The following is a 13,213-nucleotide window of genomic DNA, read 5'->3' as shown; positions in this document are numbered from 1 at the left end:
ATGCCCCAGAAACTGCACTTCTCTGAGCCAAAAAGCGCATTTTGAGAATTTCGCGTAGAGTTTCTCCTTACGGAGAACTTCAAGTACTTCACGCAGGTGCCTTGCATGCTCGGCTTTGCTTCGCGAGTAAACTAGAATATCGTATATGAATACGATCACAGATTTATCTAACATAGGTCGGCATACCCGGTTCATAAGATCCATAAACGCAGCCGGCGCGTTCGTCAATCCGAACGACATGACTAGAAATTCATAATGCCCATAACGGGTTCTAAACGCGGTCTTTGGAATATCTTCTCCCCGTACTCTAACTTGATGGTAGCCCGAACGCAGGTCTATCTTGGAGAACCAACTCGCCCCTTGTAACTGATAAAAAAGGTCGTCGATTCTAGATAAAGGGTAGCGGTTCTTTATGGTCAGCTGATTTAGTTCTCCATAGTCGATGCACATGCGCATCGACCCGTCTTTCTTTTTAACAAATAAGACAAGTGCTCCCCAAGGTGACACACTTGGGCGTATGAAACCCTTATCTAGAAGATCTTGTAATTGTGTCATTAATTCCCGCATCTCAGTGGGAGCCAACCTATAGGGAGCCTTCGCAACCGGTTTCGCACCCGGATTCAATTCGATTCGAAATTCTACTTCTCGCTCGGGAGGGAGCCCCGGCAATTCTTCCGGAAATACATCTGGAAATTCGTTCACAATTTCGACATCTTCAAGCTTCGGGGAACTTCGTTGAGTATCCACCACGTAAGCTAAATATGCCCTACTCCCATTGAGCACATACTTAATGGCTTGAACGAGGGTACATAGCTCCGCATCCACCTTTCTTTCGCCTTGTATATTTAATCGCCTTCCACTTGGAGATTGGATAAGTATTGTTTTAGTTTCACAATTTATCTCCGCATGGTTTTAGGACATCCAATCCATACCCACTATTACTTTAAATTCCCCCAAAATCATAGGTATAAGATCGATGTCAAACTCCTCATCTTCGATGGTTAATTTACAACTCCTACATATTTCGTGCAACAAATAGTTTTTGCTATCAGCTATTTCTACTTCTAAGGGCATCGACATTCGTTCAACCTTAAATGAAGGATGTTGTACAATGTCGTTTGAAATAAACGACATAGTGGCTCTGATATCAAATAAAACATAAACCGGTATGGAGTTTAATAGAAAGATACCTGAGACCACATTCGGTTGGGACTTGGCTTCTTCATATGTGATTTGAAACATCCTCCCTTTAGCTCTAGAACCTTCTTGCTTCTTATCTTCTTTCTTTGACTCTTGCTGAAGTTTTGGGCATTCCGATTTGATGTGTCCCCTTTCAAAACAACTGAAGCAAGTCTTTGGGTTATTTGGACATTGGTAAGACGAATGTCCCTCCTTACCACACTTGTAGCACCCCTTCTTGCCTAACAAACATTCTCCCGTATGAAACAAGGCGTAATGCCACCCTTCGACTTATCTTTCCTTCCTTGCTCTTGATACTTTCCCTTTTTAGACGGACTCGAAATCGTACCTTTTTCACTTAATCTCTTTTCACCGCGTTCTTCTTGTCTCTTAATTTCAATTTCTCTATCTCGTGCCAGATTGATAAGTTCGTCGAGGGTCTCACATTTCGAAGGAGTGATGAACTCCCTAAATTCCGCCTTTAACACCCCGTAGAAACGATTGATCTTCATCCTTTCAGTCTTCACAAAATCTCCACAAAACTTCATCTTATCCATGAAGATATTTGATATTTCATTTATCAACTCATTTTTCTGTCGGAGGCGCAAGAAATCTTCCTGAATCTTATCAATAGCCGACTGAGGGCAATGGTATCTCATAAAGGGTTCCTTAAATTCTTGCCAGGTCAGTAATTGGAGTCTGTCTTCCCCTATTTCCTTGCTATGCGCATCCCACCAGTCCTTCACCTGAAAGGTGAGTTGACCAGTAGCGAACATCACCTGATCTTCCTTATCACATCGACTTCGTATAAATACCGCTTCTATGTTTGAAATCCATCTTTGGCACGCGATCGGGTCAATTTTACCATCATATGTTGCAGGATTGCATGCCATGAAGTCTTTATATGTGCATCGTCGTTCCTTGCCTTTACTTCTAGACCCCTCAATCAATTCTTTCAATTCCTCAATCTTGCTAGTCATCATAGCATCCACGACTCCCAAAACCCGGCTTTCTACCTCTTGAGCTAATCGTGGAAGATGGGCTTGCATAACCCCTTCCGCCACCTCCGTGACCCTACTGGTAAAGGCTTCTTGACGGGTCGGGTCATCATCCTCATTGACATTTCTTGCATCAGCCATCTACACAATGTCATATTTCGTTTAATACAAATCATAAGCTTTCCGTATATCATAATTCATTAGCCCGTGTTCATTTCATTCATACTTTTACCCGACCTTTATCCATTTTTAAAATTTTCATCATTTGTTCACATCACTCAACATATTACTTTCGGCTTTTATGATTTCATTCGATCGTAACCACTACCCGTGGTTACATCTACCTTTTTAGGTTTTATATGGGCCTTACTCGACTATAAATAGGCTTTCAAACAATTCGGGGACTCGAAATATGAAAAATAACATTAATTGAAAATTTTCAGCGAACCAGGCTTCCGCTAGCCGTCGGCGACGGTCTAGCCTCCCATCGGCAACGGGTTCAGGAATGTGGCTTCACCCGTAAGCAGGAAATTAAGGCGTCAGCACATGGGGGGGCGTCGGCGACCGGCAGAGGCCCGTCGGCGACGGTCGCTCCTCTGCTGAAACGATGCTGAACTTATTTTGGGCTTTTCCGACCATTTCCCGAGTATATTTTCAGCTACCCGGGTCCAGGAACTTATTATTTTACCCGTCTTATAACTTCTTAGCATACTCAATCTTAAAACTCATTCGTGACACATTATACATACTCATACTAAACAAATATTAAAAACTTTACCTCGTTGACGATCTCGGAGCGAGCACACTTTTGCGTGAGCCATCGGTTTGAGTTCAAGCATTATTACTCTTGCTCAAATCTCTCAAACCTGGCTCTGATACCAACTTGATACGCCCCATACCTTATTAAATTAACAAGTATAATACGTATAAAGAATTTTTTTTTTAAATTTCGGTATGACCCATTCGTTTTAAACCACTATTTCCTGTTTTACACAAACAAACTTCAACAACAAACATTTTTGACAAAATCCAAAGACGGACGAAAATTAACATTATATGTAACAAGACTACAACTACTAGGTTTGACCCAACGACACGGACATCAACATACTACATAAGATTAAATACATACGACCAAAAGTTTAACCCTTATCAAAACAACTTGTGACGGAAGCGTAAGGCGGGCATGAATCAAGTGTGCACGTTCCAAGCCGTCCAATCGCCTAAGCCGAGGATTTACCTACATTTGACAACAAGCTTTAGAAAGTTAGTTCTATTACTCATTTTGCTTACGTTACCACTTTTTAGTCGCATTCGTTTTTATTCATTCATTATCCTTATGCATTCGATTTACCCATATAAATAGGTAAAGCATATATTCTCATAAAGAGATTCAAGCATACCGCTTTCGACCCGACATCATCGAGTTAATTGCTTTCAACATAAACCTTTCGTTCTATCCGTATAACGGATTGAACTTCATACATTCGTTTTTGCTTTCACGACCAACCGTTCTTGACGGATGGTATTATATCCTTACTCGACCGAGTTTACTCGAACCGGTCGCTTTGCTTATCTTGACATAAACTTCATTAGCTTAGCCAAATCCGCAAGGGATTTGCTATTTATTTACTAAACACCGTAATCATTATAACAAGGGATAATCATTATAACAAGAGTTGTTCAACACAATTACTAACAAAATTTAAGTAAAGTTTTGTATGCAACGAAACATACCTCGGTCTTGTGATCCTTCCGTTTTCTTGGAATTTGAACCTTCTTCCTTCACGCCTATATCAACACATTTATTCTTTCGTTTAGTCCTCACAATTTATGCTATCATGTTCCAAATTGCACATCATTTTTCTTTCAAGCATTTCATCGAGCACCTAGTGTGCGCTACATTTATAAAGCATAACGTACAATATTTAAAGCATGACTTTACTAGTTCATCATACATGCCATCAATAATTAACCTAGCTCTTACAATTTCTTTAGTCTACACCAATTCATCTAGCATTCAAGTATTACAAGCTGAAACACATATCAAGATTACATATAATCAAAATCCCTAAAAATTCCCTATTCATAACACAAATTTCACAAAGTGGGTTTCATAAAATTTTCTTCCAATAAAACTGAAATCAAGCATAATTTCTATTCTAGGGAGTAACCCTAACATCTAATAAACACAAATCATATCACGATTTCATGATTGGGTTGAAACCCTCTTCCTAAAATCACCAAATTCAGAAATTCGACTTACCACTTCACTAGATATGCTTAGATGTGTCACACCCCGAAATATCAGAGCATGGCGTGACTAGACCGGTATCTTCATTGCACATCGGAAGCAAATAAGCTAAGACTTCTAGGTAACGAACGCCACTAAGTACTCGAATTCCCATGGGTTCTCCTATTCCAACCGTTCCATAGTTTTTGAAAATGCAACCTGAGAAAGAACATGCGAAAAAGTCAACATAAAGTTGAGCGAGTTCATAGTTTGTTTTGAAAAGATTTAAAATAAATCTTTTTGATAACCGGTTTAAAAGTTGTGGAGAAAGCATAGTAAAATCAATTGTCTCGGCATGATATATGAAAGTTGTGAGTCTAGCCCACGAGAGTCTTTGTAAGCAGGACCAACTCGTCCTCTTACTTGTACATAAGTTGAAAACATTATCAAAGTCTGTAAATACATGTATTATGAGTTTGCGTCAAATGAATATTAAAAACATTTGAAAGTGATAGTGTTGTAAGTTGGTAGGTAAAGCGTCTATGAACATGTTGATCATTAATGTTTCGCGAGGACATTAATATATGTGACGACATAGGAGGTACTCAACCCGCGTAGGCAATTTAAGTGTCGAACTCTCGACGCTGGACACAACAGCACTCTAAGTGGTCACCCATGGACCGTGAGTGGGGCTCGCCCGTACCCATTAGATCTAACCCTTGTTCCTTGGTCCTCAAAAGGATTAATGGCACCTCAGTTACAGCCTATGCTCACATGATCTAAGAGTTCATTCCATAACTTAATCATACCTAAGTTTGACATGTATTTCCACCCGAAAGTTGTAAACCGAAAGTTGTAAACCAAAACGTTGAAAGAAAAAGGGGACATGATCTCACTGAGTTGTCTCGTTTTTCGTACGCAGGCCAACCCAGTCCCGTTGTTGTAACTAGGACATTCTCGTCACTAGTCATGAAAATCATGCACGTTTTGTAAAACCGGTATGTTTGTATAAATTGTTTGTAAACCTTTCGAGTTCGTTGAAATTCATTTGCAACATGGTTTATAAATATGTGTTTTCGTTCATCAAAATAGTGTTTGCTTTTGCAAAAACTTGCATGTATTTCCACCCCCGAAAACATTTATAAAAAAAAATGTAAAACAGTAAAAAGTGGGGGTTATGAACTCACCTTGACCTTCTTGTGCAAAGCTAGCTTAGCGTGATTCCAAAGTGTCATTCCAAGAACGTGAATTAGCTAGCGTGCATCTATAGTATTCCTAACAAGGAATAACTCATCAGTTTCTAGTGTAAACATAGCTAAACTACGTGTCCGAGCTCTACCGAGTCGTTAACTAAACGACCCTAAGGTAGTGTTATCTTGACTTAGAATAACCAATCTATGGTTATTTGATCCCGTTTATAATCGGGATAATACTAAGTCTCGAAAACGACTTGGTTTTACGGCGTCGTGTTAGTTGTCGCGAATAGAAATACGTAGAGGGGTAGCGGTACGTGTCGTGTTCGGTTTAGACGTTTGTAACGAATAATTTTTATAAGAATATTCGAAGTCTCAACACTCGAAATAAATATAAATAATTATATTCATTATGTTATATATTTTTCCGAACACTAGACTTTTGAAATACGATTTCCTAATCGTTGACGTTAAGAATAAATATAAAACATTATATTTATTTTATAAAATATTTTCGAATTTTGGGCGTTTGAAATAAATAAAATAAGGTTCGAGTGTTAGTTGTTTAAAATAAAAGTAGGTAACATTTATTTCATATGAGTTTTCGTTAACGAGTAATCGCCGCCAAAATAATTATATCTTTATTTATTTTATAAGAAAACTCGAGTCTCGATAGGTGTCGTTTTTAGGATATAAATACATTCGTATTTTGGGTTTTTAACGGAAAACGGACAGAGTTTCCTCTGTTTTTGGACGATCCCGACATCTAAGTGTCGCTATATTTTTCAAAATTCAACCAATATTTCAATAATATATTAACACTATATGTATAATTTTAATCAAACGTGACTAATATCTAATCGCATCGGTTCAAGCTCGGTCGCGTGCAACTATAACTCTAAAAAAATAATGCAATAACACTTGCTATGCTTAAACTTTACTGGGTCCTGAGTTGACCGCGTTTACTGCTGTTGACTGGGTTTGACTGAGTGGACTCGGTTTGACCGAGTCGTTTCGAACCGAAACTGAGGTTGGCTAGCTATTGACCCAAACCATAACTGCTTTGGACCCGTATCCGCTGACTTGTCGACTTGGTCTGACCGCTGACTTTCATTGACCAATCTTGACCCGTTGTTGACCCGAGTTGACTCGGGTGTTGACCTGTTGTTGACTGAGTTGACTCGGTTTGACCGAGTCAACCGAGTTGAACCATACCAAAACATGTCCGAACCAAAACCCGAACTTCAACCGAAAGCTTCCCGTTTGACTGAATTAACCGGCCGACTGAGTTGACTGCGAAACCGAACCGAGCAAACCGCTGTTGACCCGGATAAAATCTGACCGGTTGGCTAGTGTGGTCTGAACCCGATCCAAAACAACATCATCGTAAGATCTGTCAGAAACAAATAAAGAACCATCGCCGTGATCGGCGGCGCTTCCGCCATGGAGTCCCACTGCCGCCGCCGTCTCCATCATCTCCGACATCAACATCAGCGGCGGAACTCCACCGTCGTTCGTCGTTACCCCCCCCCTCCGACGTCTCTCTCTTGTTCTCTTGTGTCTGCCCGACTTGATGTGGTTCCCGTCGCCGCCACGCCACGCCACCACCGTGGCACTGCCGCCCATGGTGGTGGTTGGTCGGTTTACTAGAAAGAGAGGATGAGAGGTGTAGGAGGTGGGTTGTCTATGAAAGGAAATCGATCGAGAGAGAAGCTGAGTTATATTTTGTGAATCTGGATTTTGATTTTAGTGGGTAAAGTTATGTGTGTGCGTATGTTGAGTGTTCTTTATGTGTGTAAGTTTAGAAAATAAAATGCAGACAAGCAATTGAGAGACAAAGATAAGGGGTAGCGGCTGATGAAATGGATGGATGTAGGGTTTGGCTTCTTTAAATAGGTAGGGTTTGTCAAGTGGGCTTTGGATTTGGGCCCGAAGCCCACAAGCCCAATCCTCGTGTTTAAGTGGCCCGAATTTCCTACGAGACCCGTTATCTAAACCCGATGACTTGTAACGTCGTAAATTATAATTTTAGTATTAAAATATGTAAAACATGATCGGTAGTCGTTGTTGGTGCGCCCGTTCGTCGATTACGTAAAATCGCGTAATTTTCATCGTTGTTCGTTTTTTTTTTTGTATCCTTTTTTCGATCTTGTTTCGACTACGGATATTAACATTTGATTACGAAGCTAAAATATATCATAAAAATTTAATATTAGTCGGCGTTGTCAATATTTTGTTCGGTTTCTGTTCGTTTTTGTTTATCGTTTAGCAGATTTCACGTAGATCGTCATACGCGTACTGTAGAGTCGAGTAGGCACTTCTAGACGCTCCAATGGCCTAATTAAGTTAGTTTGCGTTTTAAACACTATTTATTATCGTCCTAATGTTCGTTAATCACGTAATTAAGAGGCGTTAATTACCGGTTGTCACAAGATGTTTGAAACTTTAGAACATGCAGCAATTAAACCTTGATTTCTCCTTGTCAATTGGTGAATTTTTGCAAGAACAAGGTAACCCTTGTTTTCCCCTGCCCTTGATCGATCCCACATACGTACAAAATGTTTATCTTTGGTTTAAACATAATTAAACCCTACTAAGTTATAATTTTTCATATTACCCCCTTGAATCTTGTTTAATGTTTGATTTAAACACCTCCATGATTTTACTTATTCTTGTGTTACGATAAATTTTGGGATGTTACAAAAAGGGTATTTTGACTGAAAAAAGGAAACGTCAAACACACCACTCGTTGTCACATAAATGATAGAAGCCTCTGAAACGCCATAATGATAAAGTCTCTGAAACGCCAGAGACCTATTGCTTTTCATTTATTGTAAAGAACTCCCACCAAAAAATATGCGCCTAAAACATCACTATATAAAGGAACAATGCATCATTTCCATTTATCATGCTAGAAACAAATGTCATTCTCTACAAAACGCCAAACCTTAAACATCATCTCTTGGATGTTCAAAGCATCAATCAATAGGTTTGTTATCAAATTCGACGACAGAAGAATGGTGATGATGACAACTGTAAAAACCATATTGAACATGGAAGAAGATGTTCAGAGGGGGATACTAGAACTTGACATTCCTCTGGATAACTTGTGTGACAAAACACAGACTGTGATAAAAAGATTGACAAGAAAAATTCAAGGGAATAATCAAAATCAAATTGTTGAGCCCATCATCGAATCATGGTGTTATGATGAAGATTATGAATTGGTAACAGGTATGTTGAACGACGGACAAGAAGATGACCACACAGTTGATGACATACTGACCAACGAGAGACTTGACTTTATAGAACAGTTATGCAATGCAAGATGTTTAAACGATGAGATGACCTCGACATTGGCTTCGTTGGAAGGAATGTTTAAATGGAGGCGTCAAGCACTTGAGGACGAGGACGCCATTAAAATTGAAGATGAAGATGAGTACTTTGAACAAGAACCAGAAGAAGAAGAAGAAGATGAGGGGAGTGATGAGTACTTCTTAGACGTAATTTCATCGGGTGATAAGTTCTGAATAATGTTTTCATGTTTTATGGTGTTTTATGTTTCCTTAAGTTTACTATGAAAATGCCAATAATTACGTGTTAAGTGGTTTGGGGCATTTTCAATAGTTAAAATAGGGACGACTAAAGGTAATTAATAACAAACAGAAACGCCAAAAAAAAATAAAACCTAAGTATAATATTAACACCAAAAATTATGTTATCAGAAAAATAAACCTCAATTTAATATTAACGCCAAAAAAATAAAACGTCAGTTGCAAAAAAAAAGTAAAATATAAGGACAATTTAAAAAAAAACGCCAAAGCTATTCTTCGCTTGTATCCGCTCTGAAAGACCGTGTCGATCTTCTTTTGATTATCGGTTGCGTGCATATGGATGCGTATTGTCTTGATTGTTTACGATTCTTACACTGTCTTTCTTTCGCATCCGACTTTTTTTTTGTCTTTTCAACTCCCTCCTCGTGTTTGGATTTCAATCGCTTGCGAGATCCATATCCTTTAGACTTGTAACCAACCCTGTTATCTCGAATCTATCAGTCGTGCTAGAAGTTGGGGTAACAAACTTCATATCTTGAACCTTCTTCAAGTAGGATTGAACATGATCCTTGTACACGGAAAGTTCCTCCTTGTTGCTTAACAAACGATTCAAAGTATACTCGGTCGTATCATAACTTGAACATCAACATCAAGCTCGGTTATAAAATCATGACTCACTATATAACTAGTATAACAATTTGGCGCAACATATTTACGACATCTATTAAGACTGTATTGTTATTGCCAATTTCCTAATGTTTATGCTTCTTAAAACATATAAGATATGTCTACATAACAAACTAAACTGCTCGAAACGCCTGCATGAACAACTGCTGGTGCAATCCGACTTTCAAAACATTGCCTGAAAACACCATAATATAGTCAGACTAACACTATAAAAGCCAAAACAAACATGCACCCAAAAATAGAAAAAAGGTTGACATAACCTGGAAACGCCATATTATATTAAGAAAAACGCCATTAAACAAAAACACATGCTTACACCAAAAAAACATGCATACTGTAGTGTAAAAGGGGAAAAAAAAACGTCGTAATAAATAAAAACTCCATTTACCTCAAAAAGTGGTGAACATAGCTACTGGAAATCATTTATAAAGTGCTTAACAAACCCATATGGTTGATCTTCATAACGAGCATTTAGGCAATCCCCCATCCTGATTAGCTTAGCCTGTATATCTAGAAATGTGGTTTTGATGTATATGTCCGAAGCCTGGCTCTCCAAAACTTTGTAATTACTTTTCATTTCAAGACGTTTGTATCGCGTCTCATGATCATTTTTCCGATGCGTATGGTGTTGTGCTTCTTTGTAGTCTCATAATGAGTTATTAACTCAACAAGGGTAGATTTGGCATTACATACTTGACCAAATAAGTGGTTTTCACTCTCAGACCTCGATGTCGTAAGCATAAGACCCGATAAAAACCCAATCCTATAGAATGCAGGGATCCATGATTCCTTAAGAGCAAAAACATCAGATAACCAGTCGTTATCAGCTAGATTGAACTCCTTAATAACCTCTTCCCAACCAGATTCAAACTATTCGGGTGTAAATGCATTGGTCCATACAATACTGCATATATGTTCCTTAAAAAAAGATAATAATAATAATAATATACTAATTAAAAAATAGTCCAAAACAAAAGCATTATGGTTGAAAAAACGACAATAAGTTTAAAACGCCAAAAAGGATAAAAGTCGAAAAATAACATTACTACCTTTAGTGAAAATTTATGCATCACTTGCCACGTACATAGCATATGTATGGTATCAAAAAATACAACAAAAATAGTCTTCTTCATTGTTGGATCTTGGTCAGTAACAACAACTTTCGGTTGATCACCAGCAGCTTTTAAAAACACTCTCAACAACCATATGCATGTATCAGTTGTTTCTGACGCCAATACTGCATCACTAAATGTGACATTGTTGTGGTGATTATCTATATCAGCAAAAGGTACAAAACCACAAAGTACCTGTAAAAAACAATAACACGATAATAGTTCGGAAACACCGATAAATCAAAACATCAAAACATCAAACACAAAAAAAATGTATTATATTTCATACTTGTTAGACCGGTACATGGCGTCAAATGAAATCACATCACCAAACACGTGGTAATTACGTTTACATTGACCATCACACCAAAAAAACCCCTTCAACCGATTGTCATCATCTGTGAAATAATCGTACGAAAAATTAGGCCAAGACTGTTTATTTTCATGCAGGTGTCTCAAAACTATATCTGCATCGTAGTCCCTATGAATAGATTAATTACCCTCTTGTAATTCGTAAAATCAACTTTACTTGAGATCACATCTTCAAAACCACCAAAAACAGTCTTCATAACATTAAACGTCTTAACCGGACCCAAAATCAACTTAGACATGCTATGTATAACATGCTTTTGAAGCTTAGTGAAGTGTTGTTCGGATGGAAGGAAATGCTTATTAGGCTGATCAACAAATTCACGGTTGTTCTCTTCAACAAATTTACACATCTTCCAAAATCCGACCTTAAACTCAAGACAAATTTGTGCACCACAACCAGTCCTCTTAGAAAAAATGGATCACACAATCCTTTCCTTCTGCTCCGGGTCCAATGTATCAACTTTCTTTTTCTTATATATACCAGATTTCATACACATATAATACTTTATATGTTTTTCTCCCTTGGCGTTTTTCTTTTCAGTCAATTTCCTGATAGCAAAACCACAAGCCATCGTGTATTTAAGATACAAAGAATAACAATCATCAAGGCTTTCAAAAATCATTCCTAATTTGGGCTTCAAATCTTATGTAACGTCGGGAATGTACAAAGTACACCCAGTTTTTGGAAAAATCCTTTCATTGGCCGCGACATGCTCACTTAAAAAAAACACCATGACAAAATGATATGTGATACGTCAAAAGTAAACAAAGAAAACGCGATATGTTTTCAAATGCCTCAACATTAAAGAATACACGCCATAAGTAAATTCAAAGTTTCATATGTATAAAAAACATAGTGAAAGAACGCTCAAATTATATTAGTTGAAACCGCCATTAAACATATAAATTGATGATTTAAAAGACAAACGCCAATACTAACATAGATGGCAAATAACAAACATAAGTGCCATCGTAACAATAGATAATTAAAAAAAACACCAGATCATCAAACAAGAATTGCTTGACCGAAAAATTTAACAGAAAAAACGCCAAAAATAAAAAAAAAAACAAATGCAAACATAAAAAACGCCAAAACTATATTAATTGAAAGACCATTGAACATATCAATAACGAGTAAAATACAAACGCCAAAACAAACATTTATATTGATATTATTGATGAAATAACAAATAAACGCCATTATAAGTCGGGTAATTAAAAAACGCCAGCTCTTTAACATGAATTGCTCGAACTAATATCTAACAGAGAAAAAATAATTTAAAATATGAACATAATTACTCTGTAACTCGTAATTCGTATCAGACGCCATAAAGCTCACAAAACCTAGAGAGGAGGTAACAACGAATAACAAAATTTTTGGAGTTTGTTTCAAAAGGAATACACGCCTTGACAAAAGAGGAATGTTTCAAAATATAACGTGGAAATGACGATCATATCCCCGCGTGTTATTTAGCGCCTACACCGTGTGTCGCTCCAGGAATCATTCTCACCGTTTTCACACTTTAGGGTGTAACACCACGTCTTGTAGACAAAAATAAAAGTATATGAAATTTATATTTCTTATATTTTTCAAACAAGTAAGTAACAAATAAAATAATTGTTTGAAATATGAACTATCTTGACTAGTCTTAGCTATTATAGGAGACCACATCTATAATCTATCTATACTTTCTATAAAAGGAGAAATCCCAGTGACATAAGAAAAGCTGATGTGTCCGCAGAAGAGCATGTCCAACAAGGTTTTTTCTTATGTCATTATTACATCATAATGCCTAATATTAAAAGCCTTAAAAATTCAAAGTTGGCCCACATTCATGTTCCAAAGGCCTGCCATCAAACCACTGCCTTAAACCTCTGACGATTC

General features: G+C 37.6%; 2 protein-coding genes and 1 long non-coding RNA gene across 3 annotated transcripts; all 3 read right to left on the bottom strand.

Annotated features, from left to right (window-relative positions):
• Positions 1 to 912: 912 nt before the first annotated feature.
• Positions 913 to 2,424, bottom strand: LOC110866928. The gene is made up of 3 exons (XM_022116072.1): positions 2,410 to 2,424; positions 1,529 to 2,318; positions 913 to 1,421 (listed from the first exon to the last, which is right to left on the bottom strand). The coding sequence occupies exons 1-3, from the start codon at positions 2,422 to 2,424 to the stop codon at positions 913 to 915; spliced, it is 1,314 nt and encodes a 437-aa protein (XP_021971764.1).
• A 715-nt stretch (positions 2,425 to 3,139) lies between these two features.
• LOC110867322 lies at positions 3,140 to 4,062 on the bottom strand. The gene is made up of 2 exons (XR_002551519.2): positions 3,915 to 4,062; positions 3,140 to 3,417 (listed from the first exon to the last, which is right to left on the bottom strand). It is a non-coding gene; the product is annotated as an uncharacterized LOC110867322 (long non-coding RNA).
• Positions 4,063 to 9,957: 5,895 nt separating this feature from the next.
• Positions 9,958 to 11,678, bottom strand: LOC110866927. Its single transcript, XM_022116071.1, has 5 exons — positions 11,457 to 11,678; positions 10,957 to 11,151; positions 10,538 to 10,714; positions 10,071 to 10,104; positions 9,958 to 10,019 (listed from the first exon to the last, which is right to left on the bottom strand). The coding sequence occupies exons 1-5, from the start codon at positions 11,676 to 11,678 to the stop codon at positions 9,958 to 9,960; spliced, it is 690 nt and encodes a 229-aa protein (XP_021971763.1).
• Positions 11,679 to 13,213: the final 1,535 nt, after the last annotated feature.

The sequence above is a fragment of the Helianthus annuus genome, chromosome 7 (genome assembly GCF_002127325.2).
Source record: "Helianthus annuus cultivar XRQ/B chromosome 7, HanXRQr2.0-SUNRISE, whole genome shotgun sequence".
NCBI classification, from domain to species: domain Eukaryota; kingdom Viridiplantae; phylum Streptophyta; class Magnoliopsida; order Asterales; family Asteraceae; genus Helianthus; species Helianthus annuus.
The sequence above is the reverse complement of the archived record's forward strand: the minus strand, read 5'-3'. Positions and strand labels throughout refer to the sequence as shown.

What these genes read in the sequence shown, in the direction of transcription:
- LOC110866928 (XM_022116072.1), bottom strand. An exon ending in AAAGAGATTAAGTGAAAAAG is followed by an intron (nt 1,422 to 1,528) that starts GTACGATTTCGA and finishes AATGTTTGTTAG; the next exon opens with GCAAGAAGGGGTGCTACAAG.
- LOC110866927 (XM_022116071.1), bottom strand. Translation starts at nt 11,678, where the DNA reads ATGTGTAAATTTGTTGAAGAGAACAACCGTGAATTTGTTGATCAGCCT. An exon ending in AAAACCACTTATTTGGTCAA is followed by an intron (nt 10,105 to 10,537) that starts GTATGTAATGCC and finishes TGGCGTTTCCAG; the next exon opens with GTTATGTCAACCTTTTTTCT. An exon ending in TTTTCTATTTTTGGGTGCAT is followed by an intron (nt 10,020 to 10,070) that starts GTTTGTTTTGGC and finishes TGGTGTTTTCAG; the next exon opens with GCAATGTTTTGAAAGTCGGA.